The sequence below is a fragment of the Macaca mulatta genome, chromosome 11, assembly GCF_049350105.2.
Source record: "Macaca mulatta isolate MMU2019108-1 chromosome 11, T2T-MMU8v2.0, whole genome shotgun sequence".
Taxonomy (NCBI): domain Eukaryota; kingdom Metazoa; phylum Chordata; class Mammalia; order Primates; family Cercopithecidae; genus Macaca; species Macaca mulatta.
The window spans coordinates 131274854-131300980 of NC_133416.1; the positions used below are offsets into that span (position 1 = coordinate 131274854).

At 45.9% G+C, this 26127-nt stretch overlaps 1 protein-coding gene across 2 annotated transcripts in view; it reads left to right on the forward strand.

Annotated features, from left to right (window-relative positions):
- DNAH10 (dynein axonemal heavy chain 10) overlaps positions 1–26127 on the forward strand; it is a 179655-nt gene that overhangs the window by 78603 nt on the left and 74925 nt on the right. For both annotated transcript variants that reach the window (XM_028830097.2, XM_077955570.1), the window contains 10 exons: positions 2870–3093; positions 7809–8078; positions 8183–8366; positions 10671–10805; positions 11458–11610; positions 13596–13784; positions 17539–17685; positions 21126–21317; positions 23185–23303; positions 25055–25213. In XM_028830097.2, coding sequence (XP_028685930.2) covers positions 2870–3093; positions 7809–8078; positions 8183–8366; positions 10671–10805; positions 11458–11610; positions 13596–13784; positions 17539–17685; positions 21126–21317; positions 23185–23303; positions 25055–25213 — 1772 coding nt within the window. The remainder of the gene's footprint in view (positions 1–2869; positions 3094–7808; positions 8079–8182; positions 8367–10670; positions 10806–11457; positions 11611–13595; positions 13785–17538; positions 17686–21125; positions 21318–23184; positions 23304–25054; positions 25214–26127) is intronic.

Below are 26127 nucleotides of genomic sequence, written 5' to 3' on the forward strand. Positions count from 1 at the left end.
TGCAGGTGTGAGCCACCGCACTCAGCCCTGGAGTTTTAATTTGAAATGTAAGTCTGATGATATTCACTCAGTCTGAAATCACACCAGATTCAGCTCTTTTTCCACAGTCCAAAACCTTTCCTTTTATAAACTAAAAAAAGTTAAAAATAAAAAATACAGAAATATACAAAGACTAATATATTAAACAGAGAGGCATTAGAGGATAGTGGTTTTGCACATGGACTCTAGAACCAGATGGCTGGGGTTCAAATCTTTGCTCTATTCTGAGTTTCTGTGTGACCTTCGGCAAGGTACTTGATCTCTCTGGACATCAGTTTCCTCATCTGTGAACGGACATAACCCCAGTAGTTACCTGTTTTGGTGAAGCTGCTATAAAGATGGAATGAGTCACTATTTATAAAGCACTTTGAACAGCGCCTGCTTTGCAATGTTGGCTAAACAACCCTCTCCACTACCCAGAATTGGCACGTGTTACCATTTAGTCATATTTGGTTTGTCTTTTTTTTTTTTTTTTTTTTTTTTGAGACGGAGTCTCGCTCTGTCGCCTGGGCTGGAGTGCAGTGGCGCGATCTCGGCTCACTGCAAGCTCCGCCTCCCGGGTTCCCGCCATTCTCCTGCCTCAGCCTCCCGAGTAGCTGGGACTACAGGCGCCCGCCACCTCGCCCGGCTAATTTTTTTGTATTTTTTTAGTAGAGACGGGGTTTCACCGTGTTAGCCAGGATGGTCTCGATCTCCTGACCTCGTGATCCGCCCGTCTCGGCCTCCCAAAGTGCTGGGATTACAGGCTTGAGCCACCGCGCCCGGCCGGTTTGTCTCTTTTTTTTGTAAAGTTGTACAAATTTGCAATACTCTTTGTCCTCATCCCCATTCATACTTCCTCTACTTTCTTTCTTTCTTTTTTTTTTTTTGAGATGGAGTCTCACTGTGTCACCCAGGCTGGAGTGCAGTGGAGTGATCTCAGCTCACTGCAACTTCCACCTCCCAGGTTCACGCCATTCTCCTGCCTCAGCCTCCGGAGTAGCTGGGACTACAGGCGCCCGCCACTGTCATGAATTTGTTATGATTCCTTCCAGACCATAATTTCTTTTTTTTTTTTTTTTTTTTTTTTGAGGCAGAGTCTCGCTCTGTCGCCCAGGCTGGAGTGCAGTGGCGCGATCTCGGCTCACTGCAAGCTCCGCCTCCCGGGTTCCCGCCATTCTCCTGCCTCAGCCTCCCGAGTAGCTGGGACTACAGGCGCCGCCACCACGTCCGGCTAATTTTTTTGTATTTTTAGTGGAGACGGGGTTTCATTGTGTTAGCCAGGATGGTCTCGATCTCCTGACCTCGTGATCCGCCCACCTCGGCCTCCCAAAGTGCTGGGATTACAGGCTTGAGCCACCGCGCCCGGCCCATAATTTCATACTTTTTAAATAAATGTGTATGTATCCATGAACCATTTCTGGAATGGCAGGAAACAACAGAGAAAACTGTCCCTTGTGATGGAGAACAGAGGCTGACCAGACATGATCTTTGGCCTGCTAATCAAAGCTCTTTATCTAGGGTCAGCCCGGGCAGGGGCTCTGAGCCTTGGCACTGCTGGCATTTGGGGCTGGATGACTCTTTGCCGTGGGTGCTGTCCTGTACATTACAGGATATTATGTAGCATCCCTGATCGCAACCTACTAGATGCCAGTAGCACCCCCTCCCTAGTTATGACAACCAGAAACATCTCCAGACATTGCCAATGTCCCCTGGTGGCAAAATCATCCCCAGTTGAGAATCAGTATTGCAGGGTAATTCCTCCATTCCAAATTAACAGAGCACTTAGGAACAAGTGCTTTCTTCCATACTTTCCCTTTAATTAATGCTGACTTCCTTCTTAAAGTAAAATTCATATTTTTGACTGCATGTTTTTCCTTTCTCAAAGGGGAGTCTTATACAGTATTCTGTTTCTTTCTTTTTTTTTTTTTTTTTTTTTTGAGATGGGGCCTTGCTTTGTTGCCCAGCCTAGAGTCAGTGGTGTGATCACAGCTCATTGCAGCCTCTACCTCCTGGGCTCAAGCAGTCCTCCTGCCTCAGCCTCCTAAAGTGGTGGGATTACAGGCATGAGCTATTGTGCCTGGCCTTCTGCTTCCACTTTTGTAAACAAGTCTTTTACTGTTACAGAAAAATACAGTATCAGGAATACTCCATTTACTGTTTGTCTCTTTTGGAGACCTCTGATTTTATTTTTTAAAGTCTGTTTGTTGCCTTCCTCTCCTCTCTGATTTGCAAGTGCCTTGTATTATATGGTGGGCCCTAAAGGACCCATTGTCCTAAATGTTATTCTGATTAATAACAATGATAATAGTCAGCAAATGCCACATGTTTAACAGTGTGCTGGCATTCGACTTACATTGTTTCATTTGATTCTCCCAAGCCCACCTTGGTAAATGCCATGATTATGTTTATTCCAGGCAGAGAGAGGAGGAGCAACTCACCCATAGTTGCTCAACTGGATAGTGGGGAAGCTGGGATTCCACCACAGGCCTCTGTTCCCCAGCCTGGGGTGTTAATTAATCACCCTTCCGCCTCCTCCACATTCCACTGGCTCCTATGTCCAGATATCTCCCCATTCCAGCAGGGTTAGGGACAGAGTCTGTCTTCTTTTTCTTTCTATTTTCAATCCTCCACAGATCTTTGCACAGTGCAGAGTAAATGAAAGTCCCCAGTAAGTGTCTTTCGGATGACCACACAGGTGGGTGAGTGACATCCATCTTGCCTGTGATCTCGGCTCAATGGTTGCCATTGCTTGCATCGTGGCAGCTCTGCTGGATGAAGCACTGCTGGCTGGTCTTTGATTCCAGAACTCAGTGCAGGTCTTACAGGGCCGCCTCTCCCTGTTTTGCAGATGTACGACAACATAGCATCGCTGCGGTTTAACGACGGGGATAGTGGAGAAAAACTGGTGTCCGCGATGATTTCAGCAGAAGGAGAAGTCATGGAGCTTCGGAAGATCGTGCGGGCCGAAGGGCGCGTGGAGGACTGGATGACGGCAGTTTTGAATGAAATGAGAAGAACTAACAGACTAATTACCAAAGAGGCTATTTTTAGATACTGTGAAGACAGAAGCAGGCAAGTCTGTGAATGTGAACGTGCATTGCTCTATCCTATTCATAGTCATAATGGATTAATTTTAAGGGCTTGGAGTAGATTGACTGACATTCCAAATGAGGTTTTATTATTTTGCAATAGGTAATTAGTGGACAGATAGATGTCTTTATTTTTATTTTTTTGAGACAGGGTCTTGCTCTGTCACCCAGGCTGGAGTGAAGTGGCACAATGGCTCACTGCAGCCTTGACCTCCCGGGTTCAAGAGATCCTCCCACCTCAGCCTTCAGTGTAGCTGGGACTACCAGGCATGGGAATTACCACGCCTGGCTAATTTTGTACTTTTTTGTAGAGAGGGAGTCTCACTGTGTCGCCCAGGCTGGTCTCAAACTCCTAGGCTCAAGTGATCCTCCCACCTTGGCCTCCCGAATTGCTGGGATTACAGGTATGAACCACTGCACCTGGGCAAGCTAGCAGTCTTTAGTATATGTGCTGCCGAAGCGAGCTCAAGATAGCAGTCTTCAAATGATCACACCGAGCAGTACTCTGAAAGTGTGCCCCCTGGTGGCAGCACAGGGCCCCTGCGACTGTTAGAAATGCTGATTCTTGGGTCTTAGCCTGCACCTGTGCATCAGACCTCTGGGGGTGGGGCCTGAGGAGTTGTGTTTTTGCAAGCTCCCAGGGGATTCCCAGCACCCTTAGCATGTGACCCGCTGACTTAGTGAACCACCAGAAACGAGGTGTTTAGTAGGATTATGTGTATGTAACGTTTCTAAAATATTTACTGAATTTCTATTGCATAGAAAGATTTTTGTGGCTAAAGAGGCTTCAGGATATCATGCTGAGCCCTGCCTGCTCCTAGCAGCTGAGTGCAGTTCAACTAGAAATACAGAAAGCCTCTTTGGCTAACTTGTTCTGTTAGATTGAGACAGGATCCCCCTTAAAGTTGGAGTGTATTTGGCAGGGCCTTGATGCAGACATAAAATCTTCCTTGTTATTATGAGAACACCATCCTCTTGATTTTGCACACTGCCTTTTTGATTTTGCAAAATGCAAACATCTACATAAAAAATTATCAGAGCCGGGCACGGTGGCTCACGCCTGTAATCCCAGCACTTTGGGAGGCCGAGGCGGGCGGATCACAAGGTCAGGAGATCGAGACCACGGTGAAACCCCGTCTCTACTAAAAATACAAAAAATTAGCCGGGCGCGGTTGTGGGCGCCTGTAGTCCCAGCTACTCGGGAGGCTGAGGCAGGAGAATGGCGTGAACCCGGGAGGCGGAGCTTGCAGTGAGCCAAGATCGCGCCACTGCACTCCAGCCTGGGCGACAGAGCGAGACTCCGTCTCAAAAAAAAAAAAAAAAAATTATCAGAGAACAGCATAATATTTATTTGACTATGATCCTGCTGTTTCTGAGGTACTGAGGCATATAAAGAGTTTGTTTGCATCTTTATGTAGATATGTTCAGTGGTATGCTAGTAAACTGAATGTCTGGGAAAAATTTTTTAAAGCTTTGATTTAAAGTATTTGCCAGTTTCCATGGTGCAAATATTCCTGTCATGGCTGATTTTAAAGCTCAGTGAAATAACAGTAAGTGGTTTAACAACCAGCTTGCAGAATTCCTGAGTATTTGACAGTTAGTCTTGCGAGTTGTTAGGAGGTGGCCCTAGCATTCATTTAACCAATAGTTCTTCAACCCCTGCTCTGGGCTATTCACTATGCTAGATGCTATTTCAAAACCAAACTAGACAGAAGTCTCTGCCTTCTGTATGTATGAATCGCTGAATGTTTTAAAGTCTCTTTCATGCTCCAAAATACTATGAATTTTATGTCAGCATAAGTTGATTTTATTTGCATGATAGCTACCACTTTGCTAGGGCATTGCTACGTTTGGCAGTTCTTAGTTGGTGGAAAAGAGTAAGGGAATTCAGCCTGATGGACTGAAAAAGATATTTTTCTCATCCCAGTGCGCCTTTGAGCACATGAACTTGTTGCTTCCAACAGGGAGAATAGTTGACATGAGCATGTTGATTTATTTGAGCTGATACGTGTGGCATCACTGAGAAGTTAAGGCCAGCTGTATCTAGTCCCAGGAAACACCAGTGTCCTGGGATTTCTTAGCTTTGCCCTGGTCATTTAATCTTCTCTGATCCTGCGGCCTCAGCTGCCACCTCTCCCTGTTTCTGATTCTAGGTTTGTCACGTTCTTTGCAAGGCCAGTCTTTGCTCGTCGTTTCAGTGTCATCCTCTGGGCGTTCGTAATCTTTGTTGTCTCTCTCCTGATGTGTAGGGATCATGGATATAAGTAATCTTTAGGTTTTAGCTGCACTGCAGAATTTTAAAATAAGACAACAAAGGTCAATGTTCTTTTTATTGCTTTTCCTACCTACTTATTTATTTATTTATTTATTTATTTATTTATTGAGACAGAGTCACGCTCTGTCACCCAGCCTGGAGTGCAATAGCGCGATCTCAGCTTACTGTAACCTCTGCCTCCCAGGTTCAAGCGATTCTTCTGCCTCAGACTCCCGAGTAGTTGGGATTACAGGCGCCCACCACCACACCTGGCTAACTTTTGTATTTTTAGTACAGACCGGGTTTTGCCATGTTGGTCAGGCTGGTCTTGAACTTGTGACCTCAGGTGATCCACCAGTCTCGGCCTCCCAAAGTGCTGGGATTACAGGTGTGAGCCACTGCGCCCGGCCTCATACTCTTTTAAATTTATTTTGCCATTAACTGTAGGTCATCAAGATAATAACTATAGTAACCCGAAGTCACTTTTCCAGTATTGGCATTGTATTAGTCTGTTTTCACACTGCTATACAGAAATACCCAAGACTGGGTAATTTATAAAGAAAAAGGTTTAATTGACTCACAGTTATGCATGGCTGGGGAGGCCTCAGGAAACTTACAGTTACGGCAGAAGGCAAAGGCAAAGCAAGTACCTTTTTCACGTGGTGGCAAGAAAGAGAGAGAAGGAGGAACTAACAACCACTTATAAAACCATCAGATCTCATGAGAACTCACTCTGTATCGTGAGAACAGCATGAGGGAAACCGCCCCCATGATCCAATCACCTCCCACCAGGTCCCTCCCTCAACAGCTGGTAGTTATGGGGATTACAATTGGAGTTGCGACTTGGGTGGGGACACGGAGCCCAACCATATTAGGCATTTACAGCTCTGAGTCCATTATTTCTTAAGTGCAGTTTAGAAAAAAAGCTTTGCCTAAATGTGTTTCAAGGCAATCACAAACTATGTAAGTTAGTGCCTTGGTAGAGGAAATCCAAACATATGAAAAGAGGAGAAACCCCGCAACTCAGCAGGATCTGTACATTACGGGAGGATGAGGTGTTTCGTTTCACCTTTCAGACTGGCAAAAATTCAAAAGCATGATACAGCCTGGCCTGCAAACCTGGGCAGTGTGGTCACAGACTATGAAATTCTTTGTTGGAATTTTAATTTTCTTTCTTGAGGCAGGGTCTTACTCTGTTGCCCTGGCCACAGTACAGTGGTGTGAGCTCAGCTCACTGAAGCCCTGAGCTCCTGGGTTCAAGCAATCCTCCCACCTCAGCCTCCTGAATAGGGGGGACTACAGGCATGTGCCACCACATCTGGCTAATTTTTGTATTTTTGGTAGAGACAAGGTTTCACTGTGTTGCCCAGGCTGGTCTCAAACTCCTGAGCTCAAGCAATCTGCCGCAGCTGGGCCTCCCATAATGCTGGGATTACAGGTATGAGCCACCATGCCCAGCCTGGAATGTGTTTTTACTTCTTACAATAAACCCCAAATACTAAGTAAGTTTGAAAACCTTAAATATTTTATTTTATTTTATTTTATTTTGTTAGAGACAGGGCCTTGCTCTGTCACTCAGGTTGGAGTACAGTACACAATTGTAGTTTGCTGCAGCCTCCAACTCCTGGGCTCCAGTGCCCCTGGAGTAGCTGGGACTACAGGTGTGCGCCATCATGCCTGGGTAGTTTTTAATTTATTTTTTGTAGAGACAGGGTTTTGCTATGTTGCCCAGGCTGGTCTTGAACTCCTGGCTTCAAGTGATCCTCCACCTTGGCTTCCCAAAGTGTTGGGATTATAGGCGTGAGCCACCACGACTGGCCCAAAACATTGAAAAAGTGATCTGGCAACTTTCTTTTCTTTTTCTTTTCTTTTCTTTCTTTTTTTTTTTGAGATGGAGTCTTGCTGTGTCACCAGGCTGGAGTGCAGTGGTGTGGTCTTGGCTCACTGCAACCTCTGCCTCCTAGGTTCAAGCGATTCTCCTGCCTCAGCCTCCCAAGTAGCTGGGATTACAGGCACATGCCACCATGCCTAATTTTCGTATTTTTTTTTTAAGTAGAGATGGGGTTTCACCATGTTGGCCAGGCTGGTCTTGAACTGGTGATCCGCCTGCCTTGGCCTCCCAAAGTGCTGGGATTACAGGCGTGAGCCACCACACCCGGCCATGATCTGGCATCTTTCTATGCAGTCAGGTACCTGCAACATTTTTTGTGGCGAGAGGCACCCTCGGCCTGGAATTTTACTACCTAGTCAGAGATAGGTAACATCTTACTCCTACCTAAGTCTTACTCCTCTGACTTAGGTAAACAAATGCAGGTACTTGCTTACCTGAAGCCTTTGCTTTGCCCTTCCTATTCCAGATCAAAGAAATAAATTCCTGAAGGGACTGTTTTGGGTACCAGTCCCCAGATCGATCAGAGCCTCTTACACGTGTGCGTTCTCTGCAGAGTCGACTGGATGCTCCTGTACCAAGGCATGGTGGTGCTGGCCGCCAGCCAGGTGTGGTGGACCTGGGAGGTGGAAGACGTCTTCCACAAAGTGCAAAAAGGGGAGAAGCAGGCCATGAAGAACTACGGCAGGAAAATGCACCGACAGATCGATGAGTTGGTAACGCGCATCACCATGCCCCTGAGCAAAAACGACAGGAAAAAATACAACACCGTTCTCATCATTGACGTGCACGCCAGAGACATAGTTGATTCTTTCATAAGAGGCAGGTGAGCATTTTCCGGGGGCACTGGCATTTCAAAAGGGACCCTTCGTGGTCCTCTGGTCTGTCTCAATGGTTTCCACTTCCTCCTCCACCTTTCTTGCGGTCCAGCATCCTGGAGGCCCGAGAGTTTGAATGGGAAAGTCAGTTGCGGTTTTATTGGGACCGGGAGCCGGACGAGCTGAACATCCGCCAGTGCACAGGAACCTTTGGCTACGGATACGAGTACATGGGTCTGAACGGCAGGCTGGTCATCACGCCCCTCACTGACCGGATTTACCTGACGCTCACCCAGGTGACTGTCAGCCTGGCGCTTGTGGTTACCACTTACCTTGGGGTGGGGCACTTTCTCTAAGCTTGAGGCATGATGACTGCAGTGATTGAAATAGCAGGGGAGATCGTTGCTTTGAAATCTGGAAAAGCTTTTCTATTCGGGATGTGACCCGATTGTCACCATTTGGGATTGGGATGTAAGTGTGGCCATGCTTAGCCACTGCTATACTGGCCCCTAGGTAATGGTGTGTCAGGCTGTATCAGTAGAGGCCAATGGGAAAATGCAGAAATGTCAAAGATGGTGACTGTTAGGGCAGGTGTGATGTGGTTTTGCACGTCTTGTGACAGCTTTTATTCCAGAATATATCTGTTCCAGTGAACAGCCTTGGATGGTAGAGATAGCGTCTCCCTCCAGGACAGAAGGTAAACTTGTTTGCTGTACAGGAAATGAAGGTAACACATCCATCCAGGCAGAGTTTGGGCAGGTTGGCAAGTAACCCCCAAGACTGTTTGTCAGATGCTTGCTAGTTTTCTTTTTTTCTTTTTATAAATTAGAGATGAGGTCTCGATATGTTGCCCAGGCTTGCCTTGAACTCCTGGCCTCAGGTGATCCTCCCACCTTGGCCTCCCGAGTAGCTAGGACTATAGCACGCACCGCTGCACCTGGCTAGATTGGTGGTCTCTTAGGCTCACATTTTCTCATACCCACAGTGGGTATGAGACTCATACCCGCTGTGGGTGTGGCATGCACCTGGGCCCGTCTCCTCATCACCCCGTGGGATTTGGGGGGACAGGGATAAAGGGAATGAGTGAGAACAGGAAGCCCATGCTGCCTCCTGTGCTGTGGGTGATAAAGTCCTTTGTTTTTGAGAAAAAGAGTGTCATCTTATCTGTATTGGTTAGGGTTCTCCAGAGAAATAGTACCAGCAGGACATAGCTAGCTGTTTGTCTATCTATCTATCTGTCTATCTGTCTGTCTGTCTGTCTCTCTGTCTATTGATCTGTCTCTATCTATCTATCTATCTATCTGTCTATCTATCTATATCTATGTATCTATCTTATCCATCCATCCATCCATCCATCCATCCATCCATCCATCCATCCGTCTATGTATCTATCTATCCATCCACCCATGTATTTATCTATCCATCCATTCTATCTATCTATCTATCTATCTATCTATCTATCTATCTATCTATCTATCTATCTATCTATCTGTCTATCTACTCTCTGTCTGTCTCTACCCATCCATCATTCCTATCTATCATCTATTTTATCTATCCATCCATCCATCCATCCATCCATATATCTATCTATCCATCCATCCTGTCTGTCTGTCTGTCTATCTATCTATCTATCTATCTATCTATCTATCTATCTATCTATCTTCTCTCTCTGTCTCTACCCATCCATCATCCCTATCTATCGTCTATTTTATCTATCTATCATCTATTATATCTATCTATCTATCTATCTATCTATCTATCTATCTATCTATCTTCTCTCTCTGTCTCTACCCATCCATCATCCCTATCTATCGTCTATTTTATCTATCATCTATTCTTTCTTTCTATCTATCTATCTGTCTGTCTATCTATCTATCTATCTATCTATCTATCTATCTATCTATCTATCTATCTATCATCTCTCTCTCTGTCTCTACCCATCCATCATCCCTATCTATCATCTATTTTATCTATCATCTATTCTATCTATCTATCTATCTATCTATCTATCTATCTATCTATCTATCCATCCATCCATCCATCCATCCATCCATCCATCCATCCATCCATCTGGATATTTAGGAAGAGATTTATTATGAGGCATTGACTCATGTGATGACAGGGTCTGATTACTCTCACAATCTGCCATCTGCAAGCTGGAGAACCAGGAAAGCCAGTAGCGTTTGAAGTTCTACCAGTGAGAGAGCCCATAGTGTAGATTCCTGTCTGGGTCTGAAGGCCTGAGAACCCGAAGTGCCAAGGGTAGAAGCCCAGTGCCCTGGTTCAAGCAGTCAGGCAGCACCAATGTAACCTCCCTCCATCCTTCTGTTCTGTTCGGTCTTCAACGGATTAGATGAGGCCCACCCACTTTGGGGAGGGTCATCTGCTTTCCTCTTCCTGAAACACACTCATGGGCACTCCCAGAAATAATGTTTAGCCAGCTACCTGGGCATCTTGTGGCCCAGTAAAGTTGACACATGAAAGCAACCACCACATTTTTTCTCTATTCTGCACCTGTAGTCACAGTGATGAATTTGGAAATGACACCCACTTCCTTCTGTGCACCAGAAAACATATGTTTTGCATTTGGCTTATAACAGGCACTGTCTATGTATCTGGGTGGGGCCCCTGCTGGCCCAGCAGGTACCGGCAAAACTGAGACCACCAAGGACCTGGCGAAAGCCTTGGGTTTGCTCTGCGTTGTCACCAACTGTGGCGAAGGCATGGATTACAAGGTAAGGCCTTGCTGTCACCTTTGGTACTGGCTCATTAGGTAGAGAGCTTAAAGCAGGACATGGCATTTCACCTCCTAGTCTTCTGTGAAGTGACATGACGTCAGTGGGAAGAAGCTAGGAGGAAACCTTCCGCCACCACAGCCCCAGAACCCAAGTGTGTCTGCTTGACGATCCTGCTTCGCTAGCAGGAAGTAGAGCAAGAGTCCCGGATTCACTAGCCTAGGAGGGTCAGGTAGATGATGTACGTGAGTAAAGCGGCCAGCAGACCATTGAATAGAGAGTGGTGGGATCTGTGGCTAACTGCAGAGCAAAACTCCATCTGAAGAGGGCGCCACTGTCCAACTCTGGTTCATAATCACCATTTGGGAAAGTGGACCCAGCATTGCTACATTTTCCAACATTTCAAGAGAAGAGAAGACAAATGGAGTTTTACACAAAAATCTGGATTTGTAAAATCCCAAGTAGGAGCCAGTCCATGAGGGGCCTTGGAAGTCCTGCCAGAAAAATCCACTAGTCAGGTGGCTGGTCACCTGCTTCTCTGCCAATCGGCGATCTCATGGTTTGCTTTAATTTAGAAAATATATCCATAAATGCATTGTTTACAGTTTTAAAGATGAAAATTGTCCTTGTCCTGACATGTCTTTCTTCCTAGGCCGTGGGGAAGATTTTCTCTGGCCTGGCCCAGTGCGGGGCTTGGGGCTGCTTTGATGAGTTTAATCGAATTGATGCTTCTGTGCTCTCCGTGATCTCCTCTCAGATCCAGACGATCCGAAACGCTCTGATCCATCAGTTAACCACATTCCAGGTGAGACGTGCGAAGCCCCCGGGACCATGTCCCCAGGATGGAAGCTTGCCATACTACCTCTGAAACACCAGATGGTGGGCCGTTGTCACTCTAGACCAGGCTTCCTGTAGAAGATCTGTTGGCTTTTCCAATTGAGATGATTGGGTTTCCAAAATTATCATCATTGATGATAGAAGGTTTGTAACAGTCCAAGGACTTCACACTGACTCCAGACATAGAACTAATAGTTACGAATGGGGGTGGGGCAGATTTCTCAAATAAGTGATGTGCAGGGCCCCCTAGAAGGGAAAAAATATTCTTGGTGACTTCCCAAGTTTGAGAAAACCTGACTTAGAAAGTGAATGTTCCATGCAATCACATTGTCACAGTGAATAAGAAATTTTTTCTTCATAGCTTGTAAAGTTATGGCGTCATAATAAGCAGGATTTGCAAGGTTATCAAAGTGAGATGGCAAAATTTTAAAACAATTGTTGAGAATTCATCAATTTCACTCTGCTGAAGAATATGTTTGCAGACTTGAGTTTGAGAAGTCTGTGTTAAATTATACCAGATTAAGCTGGATCCAAATTTGGAGAAACATGATCTTATTATGTAGTCTAGGAGGCCCAGAAGGGGGTTCTCTAAAAACACAGGACCAGCGTGGGTGGGTCATTTCCCTGCACCAGGGCCTTCTGGGTCCCTTGCTGTCCTTCTGCTTCTGTCCTCCCCCCTCCATGCCCTGCACACTTGTCACTAAGCCACTTGCTGCACAGTCAAACCCTGCCCTGTGACACCATGTCCGTCCCTAGCTGAGTGGAATTGTCCCTCTTCCCTTTACTGGAAAACTCCTATACATCCTTCAGAGCCCCATTGGGAGGTCCAGGATGAAAATTCACCTTGAGCTGGTGGCCCTGGCATCCCACCTGCCTCCTCCTCAGGTCTTGGTGGGGCTCACTGTTAAGAGAGTGTGTCAACTGGAGACTGTTCAGTATTTTCAGGATTCCAGTAAGAGGTCTGGATAGGTTTCCTTTTGATGAGTTCTTTTGAGGGATTTTTGGGGCTGAGCTGACTGCTCCCGAGAGAGGGAATTAACGCATGTAGGTTTCCAGAAGCTGTGTTTCTCAGAGCCAGGAGGCAGCAGCTATCTGCTCTTCCCCAGGGCCCATCTGGGCCTCTTGTGGGATACTGAGGAGGGGTGGGGATGGTCTCAGGGCGCACCTGTGAGTCGAGGCAGTGGCCCTGTTTTGGGGGAGGCTGGCTGTCTTCCAGGCTGCCCTCTTGTTGGTGATGCAGACTGTGCCTCCTAAAAATAAAAATTTCTGTCTTCTGCCTGGCTGGCGGACAATCAAAAAAAATAAAACCGAAAACTTCACCGAGAGACAACCAGACTCAACCTTCAGCTAAAGAGGCTAAGAATATAGGGATTTCCGTGGTTCGTTGGTACCTGGGGCAACCAGAGGAATGAAGACTGGTTTCTTGAAGGGTTTGAGGTGGGATTCTTTAGGGAGGAGTGACCACATGAAGTCCAGGCACCCGCAGAGGGTGCAAAGCCAGGTAGAGGAATGGAAGCGGGTGCTCTGTGACGTGGTGGGCTGGGCGCTCCCAACCTGGCCTGTCTCCCTTAATCGCCACAGCCGTGCCATGAGGTAGGTTGCATTTCTGTTGTGCAGAAAAATAAACTGAGACTCAGAGAGGTTAAGTGATCTGTTGAGGGTCAATGGCTTCTTGTATCAGCCCCAGGCTCTGTGCTTCGTCAACCTGGGCCCCTCTCCCAGGTAGTGCCCCTGGGTTCAGGTCCAAGTTTGGGGTTCCACTGAGACCTGCCCTCCCCAAGGTCTTCGGCGAGGGGGGCCCTGCACTGAACACTGGGGAGGGGAAAGGAGGCTAGTGATGTCATCCGCCTCCTACCACGAAAATGAATCCCCACGCGGCTCACTGCAGGCTCCTTTCCAGGGGCGGGCCGGCCGGGCCACCTAACTGCTTCTTTCTTTCTTCTTGCTCTCCAGTTTGAAGGGCAGGAGATTTCCCTGGACTCCCGCATGGGCATCTTCATCACCATGAACCCCGGCTACGCGGGCCGCACGGAGCTGCCTGAGTCAGTGAAGGCGCTGTTCAGGCCCGTGGTCGTGATCGTGCCCGACATGCAGCAGATCTGCGAGATCATGCTCTTCTCCGAGGGCTTCCTGGGGGCCAAGGTGGGGCCTCGGCAGTGCCAGTCCACACAGTGCAGACTTCACCCGGGTCTGCTTCCAGACTGGGAACCTAGGACATGTTAGTTCCATGCGGCTCTTCCAGACTGGAGATGTAGGACACCTTAGCTCCGTGTGGCTCTTCCAGACTGGGGGCCTAGGACGTGTTAGCTCCGCGTGGCTCTTCCAGACTGGGGACCTAGGACGCGTTAGCTCCGCGTGGCCCTTCCAGACTGGGGACCTCGGACGCGTTAGCTCCGCGTGGCCCTTCCAGACTGGGGACCTCGGACGCGTTAGCTCCGCGTGGCCCTTCCAGACTGGGGACCTCGGACGCGTTAGCTCCGCGTGGCCCTTCCAGACTGGGGACCTAGGACGCGTTAGCTCCGCGTGGCCCTTCCAGACTGGGGACCTAGGACGCGTTAGCTCCGCGTGGCCCTTCCAGACTGGGGACCTAGGACGCGTTAGCTCCGCGTGGCCCTTCCAGACTGGGGACCTAGGACGCGTTAGCTCCGCGTGGCTCTTCCAGACTGGGGACCTAGGACGCCTTAGCTCCGCGTGGCTCTTCCAGACTGGGGACCTAGGACGCCTTAGCTCCGCGTGGCTCTTCCAGACTGGGGACCTAGGACGCCTTAGCTCCGCGTGGCTCTTCCAGACTGGGGACCTAGGACGCATTAGCTCCGCGTGGCTCTTCCAGACTGGGGACCTAGGACGCATTAGCTCCGTGTGGCTCTTCCAGACTGGGGACCTAGGACGCCTTAGCTCCAGACTGGGGACCTAGGACGCATTAGCTCCGTGTGGCTCTTCCAGACTGGGGACCTAGGACACGTTAGCTCCGTGTGGCTCTTCCAGACTGGGGACCTAGGATGCGTTAGCTCCGTGTGGCTCTTCCAGACTGGGTACCTAGGACGCCTTAGCTCTGTGTGGCTCCTCCAGACTGGGGACCTAGGACGCGTTAGCTCCATGTGGCTCTTCCAGACTGGGGACCTCGGACGTGTTAGCTCTGTGTGGCTCTTCCAGACTGGGGACCTTGGACATGTTAGCTCCATGTGGCTCTTCCAGACTGGGGACATAGGATGTGTTAGCTCCGTTTGACTCTTCCAGACTGGGACCTAGGACACATTAGCTCCGTGTGGCTCTTCCAGACTGGGGACCTAGGACGTGTTAACTCCATGTGGCTCTTCCAGACTGGAGATGTAGGACACCTTAGCTCCGTGTGGCTCTTCCAGACTGGGGACCTAGGACACGTTAGCTCCGTGTGGCTCTTCCAGACTGGGGACCTAGGACGCGTTAGCTCCATGTGGCTTTTCCAGACTGGGGACCTAGGACGCGTTAGCTCCGTGTGGCTCTTCCAGACTGGGGACCTAGGACGCGTTAGCTCCGTGTGGCTCTTCCAGACTGGGGACCTAGGACGCGTTAGCTCCGTGTGGCTCTTCCAGACTGGGGACCTAGGATGCGTTAGCTCCGTGTGGCTCTTCCAGACTGGGGACCTAGGACGCCTTAGCTCTGTGTGGCTCCTCCAGACTGGAGACCTAGGACGCATTAGCTCCATGTGGCTCTTCCAGACTGGGGACCTCGGACGTGTTAGCTCCATGTGGCTCTTCCAGACTGGGGACCTAGGATGCGTTAGCTCCGTTTGACTCTTCCAGACTGGGACCTAGGATACATTAGCTCCGTGTGGCTCTTCCAGACTGGGGACCTAGGACGTGTTAACTCCATGTGGCTCTTCCAGACTGGAGATGTAGGACACCTTAGCTCCGTGTGGCTCTTCCAGACTGGGGACCTAGGACGCGTTAGCTCCATGTGGCTCTTCCAGACTGGGGATTTCGGACGCGTTAGCTCTGTGTGGCTCTTCCAGCCTGGGGACCTAGGATGTGTTAGGTCCATGTGGCTCTTCCAGACGGGGCCTAGGACACGTTAGCTCCTTGTGGCTCTTCCAGACGGGACCTAGGATGTGTTAGCTCCGTGTGGCTCTTTGATTTTTGTTTTTTTTTTCCTGCTCTGTCTCTCTCCCCCACCTCTTTTAAATTGTAACTTTTAATTTTGGAATAATTTAAGATGCACAAGAGGTTGCCACAATAGTAGCACGGAATTTCCGGGTGCCCCTTTCCCCATGAGAATATCTCACATATCCACAGCCCACTGCCCAAACCAGGAAGCTGGTGTTGGCACAAGTGCCATTAACTCAGGTATAGACGTTATGTGGATTTCACCAGGTTTCCCATTCTCTCTCTGGCGTGTGCGTGTAGTTAGTTCTATGATGTTTTATCACATATGGACGGGAGTGGCTGTCACCACATCAGGATACAGAACTATTCCATCGCCACAACCACAAAGAAGAGAGACAGGGTCTTACTCTGTCACCCAGGCTAGAGTGCAATGGTGGGATCACAGCTCACGGCAGTCTCAAACTCCTGGGCTCAAATGATCTTCCTGCCTCAGCCTCCTGAGTATTTGGGACCACAGGCAGATGCCATCATGCCTGGCTAATCCTGCTTATTTTTTGTAGAGACAGGGTCTCTACAGCCCAGGCTGGTCTTGAACTTCTGGGCTCAAGTAATCCTCCCACCTCAGCCTCCCGAGTAGCTGGGACTACAGGTGTGTGCCACTGCACCCAGCCTCTTGTTACTGCTTACTAGACACACTCTCCCCCAAACCCTAACTCTGGCAACCCCTGATCTATTCTTCAGCGAGTATAGTTTTGTCACTTTGAGACTGTTCTGTACCTGGAGACGTGTAGCATGGAACCCTTTGAGGCGGGCTTCTTTACTCAGCACAATGCCTTTGAGAATATGTGGTTCAAAAACAACTTTATAGATAATGTTTATCCTCTTTTAAGCTATCTATAACATGTACGTATGTAGGATCTTTCCAGAAGCTCTGGAAAAGTTACAAAATAGAGAATACTTTTAACATAGAGGGTTGTCACATTGCGTTTCTGCAATATGTCTTTTATTGAAAGCTCTTGGTGCCTATTACTGCGTCAGGATTTTGAGGTGGCATGACGAGATCTCTTGCTCCTAGATTTTATGACTAAAATTGCCACACTTGCCTTAGGGACCTGTGGGTTTTGAATGCTTGCTGTAGATGAGGTGGCTGACTTGTCCTCAAAGACATTTACAGCCTTTTTGTTTTTTGTTTTTTGTTTTTTTTGAGACAGAATCTTGCTCTGTCACCCAGGTTGGAGTGCAATGGTGTGATCTCAGCTCACTGCAACCTCCGCCTCTTGGGTTCAAGCGATTCTCCTGCCTCAGCCTCCCAAGTAGCTGGGATTACAGGCATATGCCACCAGGTCTGGTTAATTTTTATATTTTTAGCAGAGACAGGGTTTCACCATGTTGGCCAGGCTGGTCTTGAACTCTTGACCTCAGGTGATGCACCCGCCTTGGCCTCCCAAAGTGCTGGGATTACAGGCATAAGTGACCACGCTTGGCCCAGTTATAGCCTTAATAATAGGTTTAGGTCAAAGTAAAGCAGCAGTGTATTTCTGGAGTGTGATTCCTACAAATGATTCTGTTCTTTAAATTAAGATGGTGAAGATTTTGGTAACACAGATGTTCCTTCACATTAATTCCCAATTTGCCATATTTAAAAATGAAGGACCCACCCTGGTATTTCTGAAAGTTAGAGACGGAATTTGCTTATTTGTAGAGCAGCTGCACTGGAACACCTGCCCCTGTCTTCTTGCATTTGTAGAATGAGCCTCTGTTGCTTTTGAATCATTTTATCTTTTTTTTTTGTATTATTATCTTCTTTCCAAAAGACTCTGGCAAAAAAGATGACAGTTCTGTATAAGCTGGCCCGGGAGCAGCTGTCCAAGCAGTATCACTATGATTTTGGACTCAGAGCCCTGAAATCGGTGCTGGTCATGGCTGGTGAGCTGAAGAGAGGCTCCTCTGACCTTAGGGAGGTAGGGGCCACGTGCCGGAACATTCTCTGGTTTCAGCTGGTTCATGTGCATTTACTATGTGCTTTCAGGGAGGTGATGGGCACAGTATGGTATCACCTGAAATGTTTAAGTCTTAGCAGCCGCTTCCCCCATCGGTCTGGCCTTACTTTGGCCTCTTACCTGTTATATCGTTTGCTTTGTAATTACACTTAGTACCTTAAGGTTGAGTGCAACATCCTCACTCCAATACCAACATTTATGATGCTTCCATAGTAATAATCAATCTGTAGTCTCAGGATGGGTGTGGCGGAACCGTGGGGACTAACAAAATTCTCATGAAAGCATGAATGTGAGTTGTTATTTTCTCTTTGCAACAAAAGAGGGGAATGATTGTGGTTGTTTTTACATGGACTTTAAAGAAAAAGTTCAGTCAATGCTGTTCTGTGGGCAATAGGCTCACCTGTTTCTCTAGTGACTGTACTCATAATGTTACACACACGCGCACATTTGGGTTTTTTTTTTTTGGAGGGGTCGAAGGAAGAGATATTTATGCTCTTACAAAAAAGGAAGCTGTAAAATGTAAAACACTGTAAAGTCAGATGAAGCTGCATTTGTCATTGTTACTTCTTTTTCTTAGGAGAAAGGAGTTATATGGAAACTTCTTTCATTTTCTCCCCTGCTCATCTATGTCCAAAGTTGAAGGGCGATCATACTCTCGGGTGGGTCATATCTTCTGAAATGAAAAACCACCGATGCCACTTTCAGTCTTAGCAACAGGGAAAACAGTCCCAATCGCTATCTAAGGCTCTACAAAAAAGAGTGAAGCGAATTGCAGCAGTCTCTCCTCCTAGGGAGGTGAATATGGTCCCATCACTGCAGTCACAGCTGGCTTGTTTTCTTTTACTGCCTTACACTGAACCCAAGCATGCATTCATAGGCTTAACTGCTGCACAATCTGGTACTTCCTTAGAAGAATGAAAACACATTGCAAATACCAAATATCCAAGGACTTCTGAGAAAGAGGTAAAAAACAGCCTTGTTTTCTAGGAGGAAAATCCCTCTTCTCATCCAACAAGGTGGAGTTACACATGTAAAACTGTTTGTACGGAGACGTGATGGTTTCTTCACATAGGAAATTAACTTTGCTATATTGTCTTTGGGCTTCTTTATCACGTCAAAAGTTTGCAAACTTGGACCTTTGTTCTTATTCAGTAAATCTATGTCACAGGATGAGTCAGGACTTAGTGTCTTTTGCTTCAAATTAGAACCACATATTTGGAATTGCTGCAGTTCTCAACTGCGCGTATCATGAGAGTGGCAGAAACGGGAGGACGTTAAAAAGTCCCTCAAGTCAGCTATACTTGCCCTTTGTTTAGTCTTGTTTGGAATAAAAGGTGAAGAATTCACAAATACCACCACCTAAGCACCTGTTTCAAATGAAACATCAGCCTTCAGCTTGCAACATGATGTCTTTACAATTAAGCAAATAGCAGAAGCCCCACGTCAGTTCTTCCTTCTGGAGAAGGCAGGGGAACTGCAATCCCCGGGGCTCCTGTGTTGAATCTGAGAGGTAGAACAAAAAGAAAAGTGGCCTCTTCCATTCCACATCCTGGAGGTAATGTGTAGAGAAGAGATACCCACATTTCCAGATAGTGAACACTGAAAAAGAAGCAGGACCACCTGCCCTAGGAGACAACATAGAGATGCTTGCCAGGTCCTGAGTTCAAACTTTTGTTTTTGAGATTTATATAAAAGCACCTAAGACTGGTGCAGTGGCTCATGCCTGCAATCCTAGCACTTTGGGAGGCTGAGGTGGGAGGATTGCTTGAGGCCAGAAGTTTGAGACCAGCCTAGGCAACATGACAAAATCCCATTTCTTTCAAAACAAATCCCCAAAACCAAAAAATATAGCTGGTTGTGGTGGCACGTTTCTATAGTCCCAGCTACTTAGGAGGCTGAAGTGGGAGGATTGCTTGAACCTGGGAGGTGGAGGCTGCAATGAGCCGAGATGGCACTATTACCCTCCAGCCTGGGTGACAGTGTGAGACCCTGTCAAAAACAAAACAAAACCCAAATATATATATACATATATATGGGCACACCTAAAGGTCAAAGCAAATGTTCTTCTTGTGATAAGGAACCTTTGCCTTAGTGTAGATGACCATGCCCCTCTGTAAGGTGGGGAGGAGGAAGGTTCCGCTCCTTCCCTCTGGCCGAAATCTGTTTTATTCTCCTCGCACAGCCCACCAGGACACTCGGCCTCCCAGGAGCAGGCCCACCCCAGCCCCTAGGCTGGATTGCAGCGTTGTGCCTCACTCCTCTGCCTGCGCTCCTTTTTTATATTTTATTTAATTTTTATGTTTATGTACAATTTTATATTTTATATTTCACTTTTAGATATTTTATTTTACATTTTTATTTTCATATGAAATTTTGAAAAATGCATATTTAAGTTTATATGATTTATATGATCATTATTAAATATGAAATTTTATATATTTGTATTACATATAATATTTTATATATATTTACACTATATAATATACATATTAACATTTTATATAAATTTTATAAATTTATATAATTTATAAACAATACAAATATAATTTATTTAATTTATTAATTTATATAAATGATATACATATATACATTTTATAAAATTTCATTTATATAAAATTATAATATATGTATATCATTTATATATAATTTATATTTCATTTTAAATTTTATATTTCATATGTATGTGTGTATATATGTGTGTGTGTGTATGTATATATATATTTTTTTCGAGACAGAGTTTCACTCTTGTCACCCAGGCTGGAGTGCAATGGTACAATCTCAGCTCACTGTAACCTTCACCTCCCGGGTTCAAGTGATTCTCCTGCCTCAGCCTCCCGAATAGCTGGGATTTCAGGCACCTGCCGCCACACCCAGCTAATCTTTGTATTTTTACTAGAGAAGTGGTTTCACCATGTCAGCCAGGTTGATCTCCAACTCCTGACCTCAGGTTATCCGCCTGCCTCAGCCTCCCAAAGTGCTGGGATTATAGGCAGAGCCAATGCACCCGGCCATGTATGTGTATATTATATAATATGAAGTACATATTATATGAAATATATGAAATATACATATTTTATATTTTATGTTTAATCTCATATAAACTTTATATAATTTATATTTACATATTTTAATATAAAAATTAAAATTATGTAATTTCTGTATATATGTATTATATATTTATATATATACAGGACTTATATAATTTTAAATTATATAAATTTCTGTAATTTAAAATTATATAATTTTAAATTAAATGTGTATAAATTTTTTTAAAAGTATAAAATGTTTATATAAAAATTATATTTTATATTTCATAAGAGTGTTTCCACCGGGTTGGAAACACAGTCCAAAGCACTGGGTTCCTTTGGAAATCTCTTGGAAACGTGTTTCATTTCCTGCAGGACGTGGTGCTGATGAGGGCCCTGCGAGACATGAACCTGCCCAAGTTTGTGTTTGAAGATGTTCCTCTTTTCCTCGGTTTGATTTCGGATCTGTTTCCTGGGCTGGATTGCCCTCGCGTCCGCTACCCTGACTTCAATGATGCGGTGGAGCAGGTCCTGGAGGAGAACGGCTACGCGGTCCTACCCGTCCAGGTAAAGCGGGAAAATGAGCTCCCTGTGGCTGTGCATCCTTTCCATTGGCGCTTTTTTTTTTTGCAGTTCTTTAAAAATATATGTATAGTAAAATACACAAAAGTTTCACCATCGTAACCATTTTTCCCCATTTTTAAATCGTGGTAAAATACACATAACAATATTTACCCTGTTACCTACTTTTAAATGTAGAGTTTGTTAGGCCCGGCGCAGTGGCTCGCGCCTGTAATCCCAGCACTTCGGGAGGTTGACCAACATGGAGAAACCCCATCTCTACTAAAAATACAAAAATTAGCTGGGTGTGGTGGCGCTCGCCTGTAGTCTCAGCTTCTTGGGAGGCTGAGGCAAGAGAATTGCTTGAACACGGGAGGTGGAGCTTGCAATGAGCCAAGATCATGCCACTGCACTCCCGCCTGGTGACAGAGCGAGACTCTGTCTCAAAAAATAAAAAAAAAAAAGAAAAAATGTAGAGTTTGGTAGCACTAAGTACATTCACATTGCTGTGCAACCATCACCATTATCCATCTCCAGAACGTTTTCATATTGCAAAACTAAAACCCTGTACCCGTTAACTACTTACCTTCTCCCCTCGCTCCAGCCGCTGGCAACCTCTGCTCGATTTCCTGTCTCTACAGATTTGACTACTCTAGGTACCTCCTATAGGTGGAATCATATAATTTTTGTCCATTTGTGTCTGGCTTATTTCACTAACAGTGTTTTCAACATTTATCCATGTTGTGGCATGTGTCAGAATTTCTTCCTTTTTAAGGCTAAATTTTATGTATGTAGTTTGTTTCACACAGTGTGATCAGATGACTCGAATATTTTGTTTTGAGGCATCAACCATCAGAGGTTCTTTCCTCACCTCACCTTTTTTTTCTCCTGAGTCACACTTAGAAAAAAATTGAATTAGATATTGCTGGGGTAGGATTTGGATCCTCTGAAGAGCCTGTAAGCTGTATATGTTGTCATTAAGCCAAATACGTATTGATTGGCAGAGTCCTGCTGAGAATGTAAATGCTCAGAGCCTCCAGGCCTGGGGGGTTGCCTCGGGTCAGCCAGCTTCAGGGTGTCAGGCTACCCTGGAGGCCTCAGGCCTGGGCAGTGGGCACCGGGTACCGGCTGTGGATGAGAGCTTTCTGTGCCTTTCCTGACCCTGATTTTCTCTGTAGTTGGTTGTTAAAAGCATGTGTTTTCCGGAAGGAATGTAAAATGGTGCAGCCACTTTAGAAAACAGCCTGGCAGTTCCTCAACAGGTTAAACCGAGAGTTACCATAAGACCTGGCAATTTCACTACTGGGATCTACCCAAGAGTGAGGATAAACATCTGCTCAGAATTGTTCACGAATGTCTGGAGCAGCATTATTCATAATAGCCAAAAAGTGGTAGCAACCCAACATCCCTCAATTGATGGATCAACTGCTGAAACAGAATGTGGTCTGTCCATGCCATGGGATATCTTTTGGCCATAGAAAGGAATGCAGGACTGACGCATGCTGCAACATGGATGAGCTTTGAAAACACGCTAAGCAAAAGAAGCCAGATGTGAGAGATCACACATTCTAGGATCCCATTTCCATGAAATGCCCAGAATACGCAAATCCATAGAGGTAGAAAGTAGATGAGTGGTTGCCAGGGGCTGGGGGAAAGGGGACTGGAGAGATGGGTGCAGGGTTTTTTGCGGAGAGGGGTGATAAAAATGTTCTAAAATTGCTCGTGGGGATGGTTGCACAAGTCTCTGAATATACTGGAAACCATTGACTTGTACCCTTTCAAAGGTAAATTGTAGGCATGTGTGTTGTATCTCAATAAAACTGCTTCAGGAAAAGATCATGTTTTAGCCCAACTGCCATTGTTTGTCCCGCAGGTGGATAAAGTGGTTCAAATGTTCGAGACCATGTTAACCCGCCACACGACGATGGTGGTGGGACCCACCAGAGGGGGCAAGTCCGTCGTCATTAACACTCTGTGTCAGGCCCAGACCAAGTGAGTATGACCTCCATGGGGAGGGCCTGACTGCCAGGGGCTCACGGTATATGTTTGGTGGCAGTATTACCAAGTCCCACTTTGCTCTCTGATTTCCTGGGAGGGTAAATTTGTAATACACACCCCTTTTGACTCAGGGTGTTTTTACTGACTTTATTGCAGACTCAGTTAAGATATTTTAGAATGCAAAATAGCAACCCGCTTGTGCATCAGATGGTGAATAGGTTCATTTGTGAAATGAGAGTTTCACAAACTATCTTATGAGGATATTGTGAAAATGAACGTGAAGTCATAGTTTTTTGGTGTCTAAATTGCTTCCTTAAAGTAATTCAGGATTCACCTTATGCAGCACTGCTGTGGTTTCGCAGTGGCCAGAAAAAGAATGTCACCTCCCTGGGTGCCTTATAATCTCTAGCCCTTCAGGGGCAATTCTTCATGCAGGAAACAGTGATCGTACACTCCCACATTGAAGACCATAAAGGAGCCAGGCATGGTGGCTCATGCCTGTAATCCCAGCGCTTTGGGAGGCCAGGGTGAGAGGATCGCCTAGTCCAGGATTTTGAGAACAGCCTGGGCAACATAATGAGACTCCGTCCCCACATTAAAAAAAAATTAGCTGTGTGTGGTGACGTGCACCTGTAGTACAGCTACTCAGGAGGCTAAGGAGGGAGGATTGCTTGAGTTCAAGAGTTTGAGTCTGCAGTGGGCTAGGATTGTGCCACTGCACACCAGCCTGGGCAACAGAGTGAGACCTTCTCTCTAAAAAAAAAAAAAAAAAAAGCGAGAGAGAGTATATCATAACAGCCTGCAGTGAATTGAAAGCCTTCTACTGAAAGTGGATTCCTGACTCCTGGCTTCTCTCCTAAGCAATAACTAGATTCCAGAAAGTCTTCCATGGATGCTGACAGTCTGGCAAAAATCTAAATCAAGCCAATAATTTTTGTGACTTAATAGGCAGTCTATAAAATCTAAAGAGTAAGTGTATGTCATTTGTTCCCGTTGTTTCTTCATATGTTTCATATGAGAAAACGAGCTGACAGTGGTTTACTGACTCTAAGTGGGCTGTACTGTGGCCATCTGCATTTCATTTTTTAATTTATTCATTGTTAAATAGTTTATAGAACTATCACACACGTATGTATGTCTAATGTAGCATGTACATTATTACGACTTACTGATTTGTTGGTTGTGAACTGTGGAGTGTGTGATGTTTAGTTCTCTTTGGCTGAATTAATCCTATAGTTAGGGCTGTGGGGATTTACAGGCACTATGGTGAGAAGTGCCCTGTCTGCTTGATCCATGAAGTCAGCACAGAGCAGATGTTGTTCTGCAAGTAAGAAGGATTGAACATTTGTAGTTCAAAGCTTTGTTATTTCCTGGATGACTGAGTACGGTCTCCTATACGCCCTTAATTCTGAGATATTTACTTAAATGCCATATATATGAATATGGAATATGCATAAATATGAAATATACATGAAAGTTAGCTTCTTGGCGCCCTCCAGAGGCGAAGCTGTGCTTCTAGTTCAGACCTCATTTGTGCTGTGGCCACATTTTTGGTGAAATGTGGTTGCTTTATGTTTAGAAGAAAGCACTAACAGTGAAGGGAAGCCCAGTGAAGAGTTTGCATGGGTTGCATTTTAAATTTTGGCTTGAATTCAAAACATCTAATTCCTCACAGAGGGAACCCAGACTGTTTTCCTCATGCATTTAGTTTGCTTGAACCATGGCTAAAGCCTCTCTTGATTTAGGCTTGGGCTGATGACAAAGTTGTACATCCTGAACCCCAAAGCCGTGAGTGTCATAGAACTCTATGGCATCCTGGACCCAACCACCCGAGACTGGACCGATGGGGTGTTGTCAAACATCTTCAGGGAAATCAACAGGCCAACGGATAAGAAGGAGCGAAAGTGAGTATCTTTGTAGGTAGGAAAGAGCCTGAGTTAGTTAATGTTAATTAGCTCAACATTAAAAACGGTGGCAGGACTATACATTGTAGCTTCATGCTTGGATTTCAGCAGACTTGGAGTTCAATCCTGGAGGCTGTGCTTCGGAAGTGAGCAGTCCAGTCTTAGTGCTTTTTACGTGTGACCTCAGTCTTCTTAGTGATGCAATGTGCTAGGTACCGGGATTGTTCCCAGCTTACCACAGAGGAAACTGAGGCCTAGAAAAGATCAGAAACGTGCCCCAAGGCCAGGGATTTAACCCTGATCTGTGTGACTCTAAGTCCTCAAACACAGCCGCCATCAAGCTGCCTGGTCACCATGTTCTATGGCAAGGTAAGTCAAAGAAAGGTAGCAAAGTGCCATGGAAAATGCAGGAATGCCCTCCCGAGCCACGGTTTTCCATCTGTAGACGTGGTTGATGGTGCCCTGATGACATCACCACGTGACATGGCGAAGGCCAAGTGAGGCCAAGTACAGAAATGCTCTGAGGGTGTGTAAGGTAATAAATGCTCTGAGGGTGTGTAAGGTAAAAAGCTTTTAGTTGGTCCTATAATATCTCTTTGTAAACGCAGGAATGGTTCTGATTTTATGTTCTAATCAAATCCCATTAATAATAAATAAAATCCTTAAATAACAAGAGTCCAAAGTCCCGACTCATGGCTTTAAAAACAGCTTCTTAGCACTTTTCCCCTGGTTCTGGATGAACCCATGATTCCACACTGAGTTCCATCATCTTGTTTGTGGCGTTCTTTAATTTTGAGCAGTTCCTTAGGATTCTTTATCTTTTATGACCTTCTTGTTCTGGAGGATTCCAGGCCAACTGTTTTAGAGAATGATCTCAGTTTGGGTTTGTCAGTTGCTTCTTCATAATTAGATTC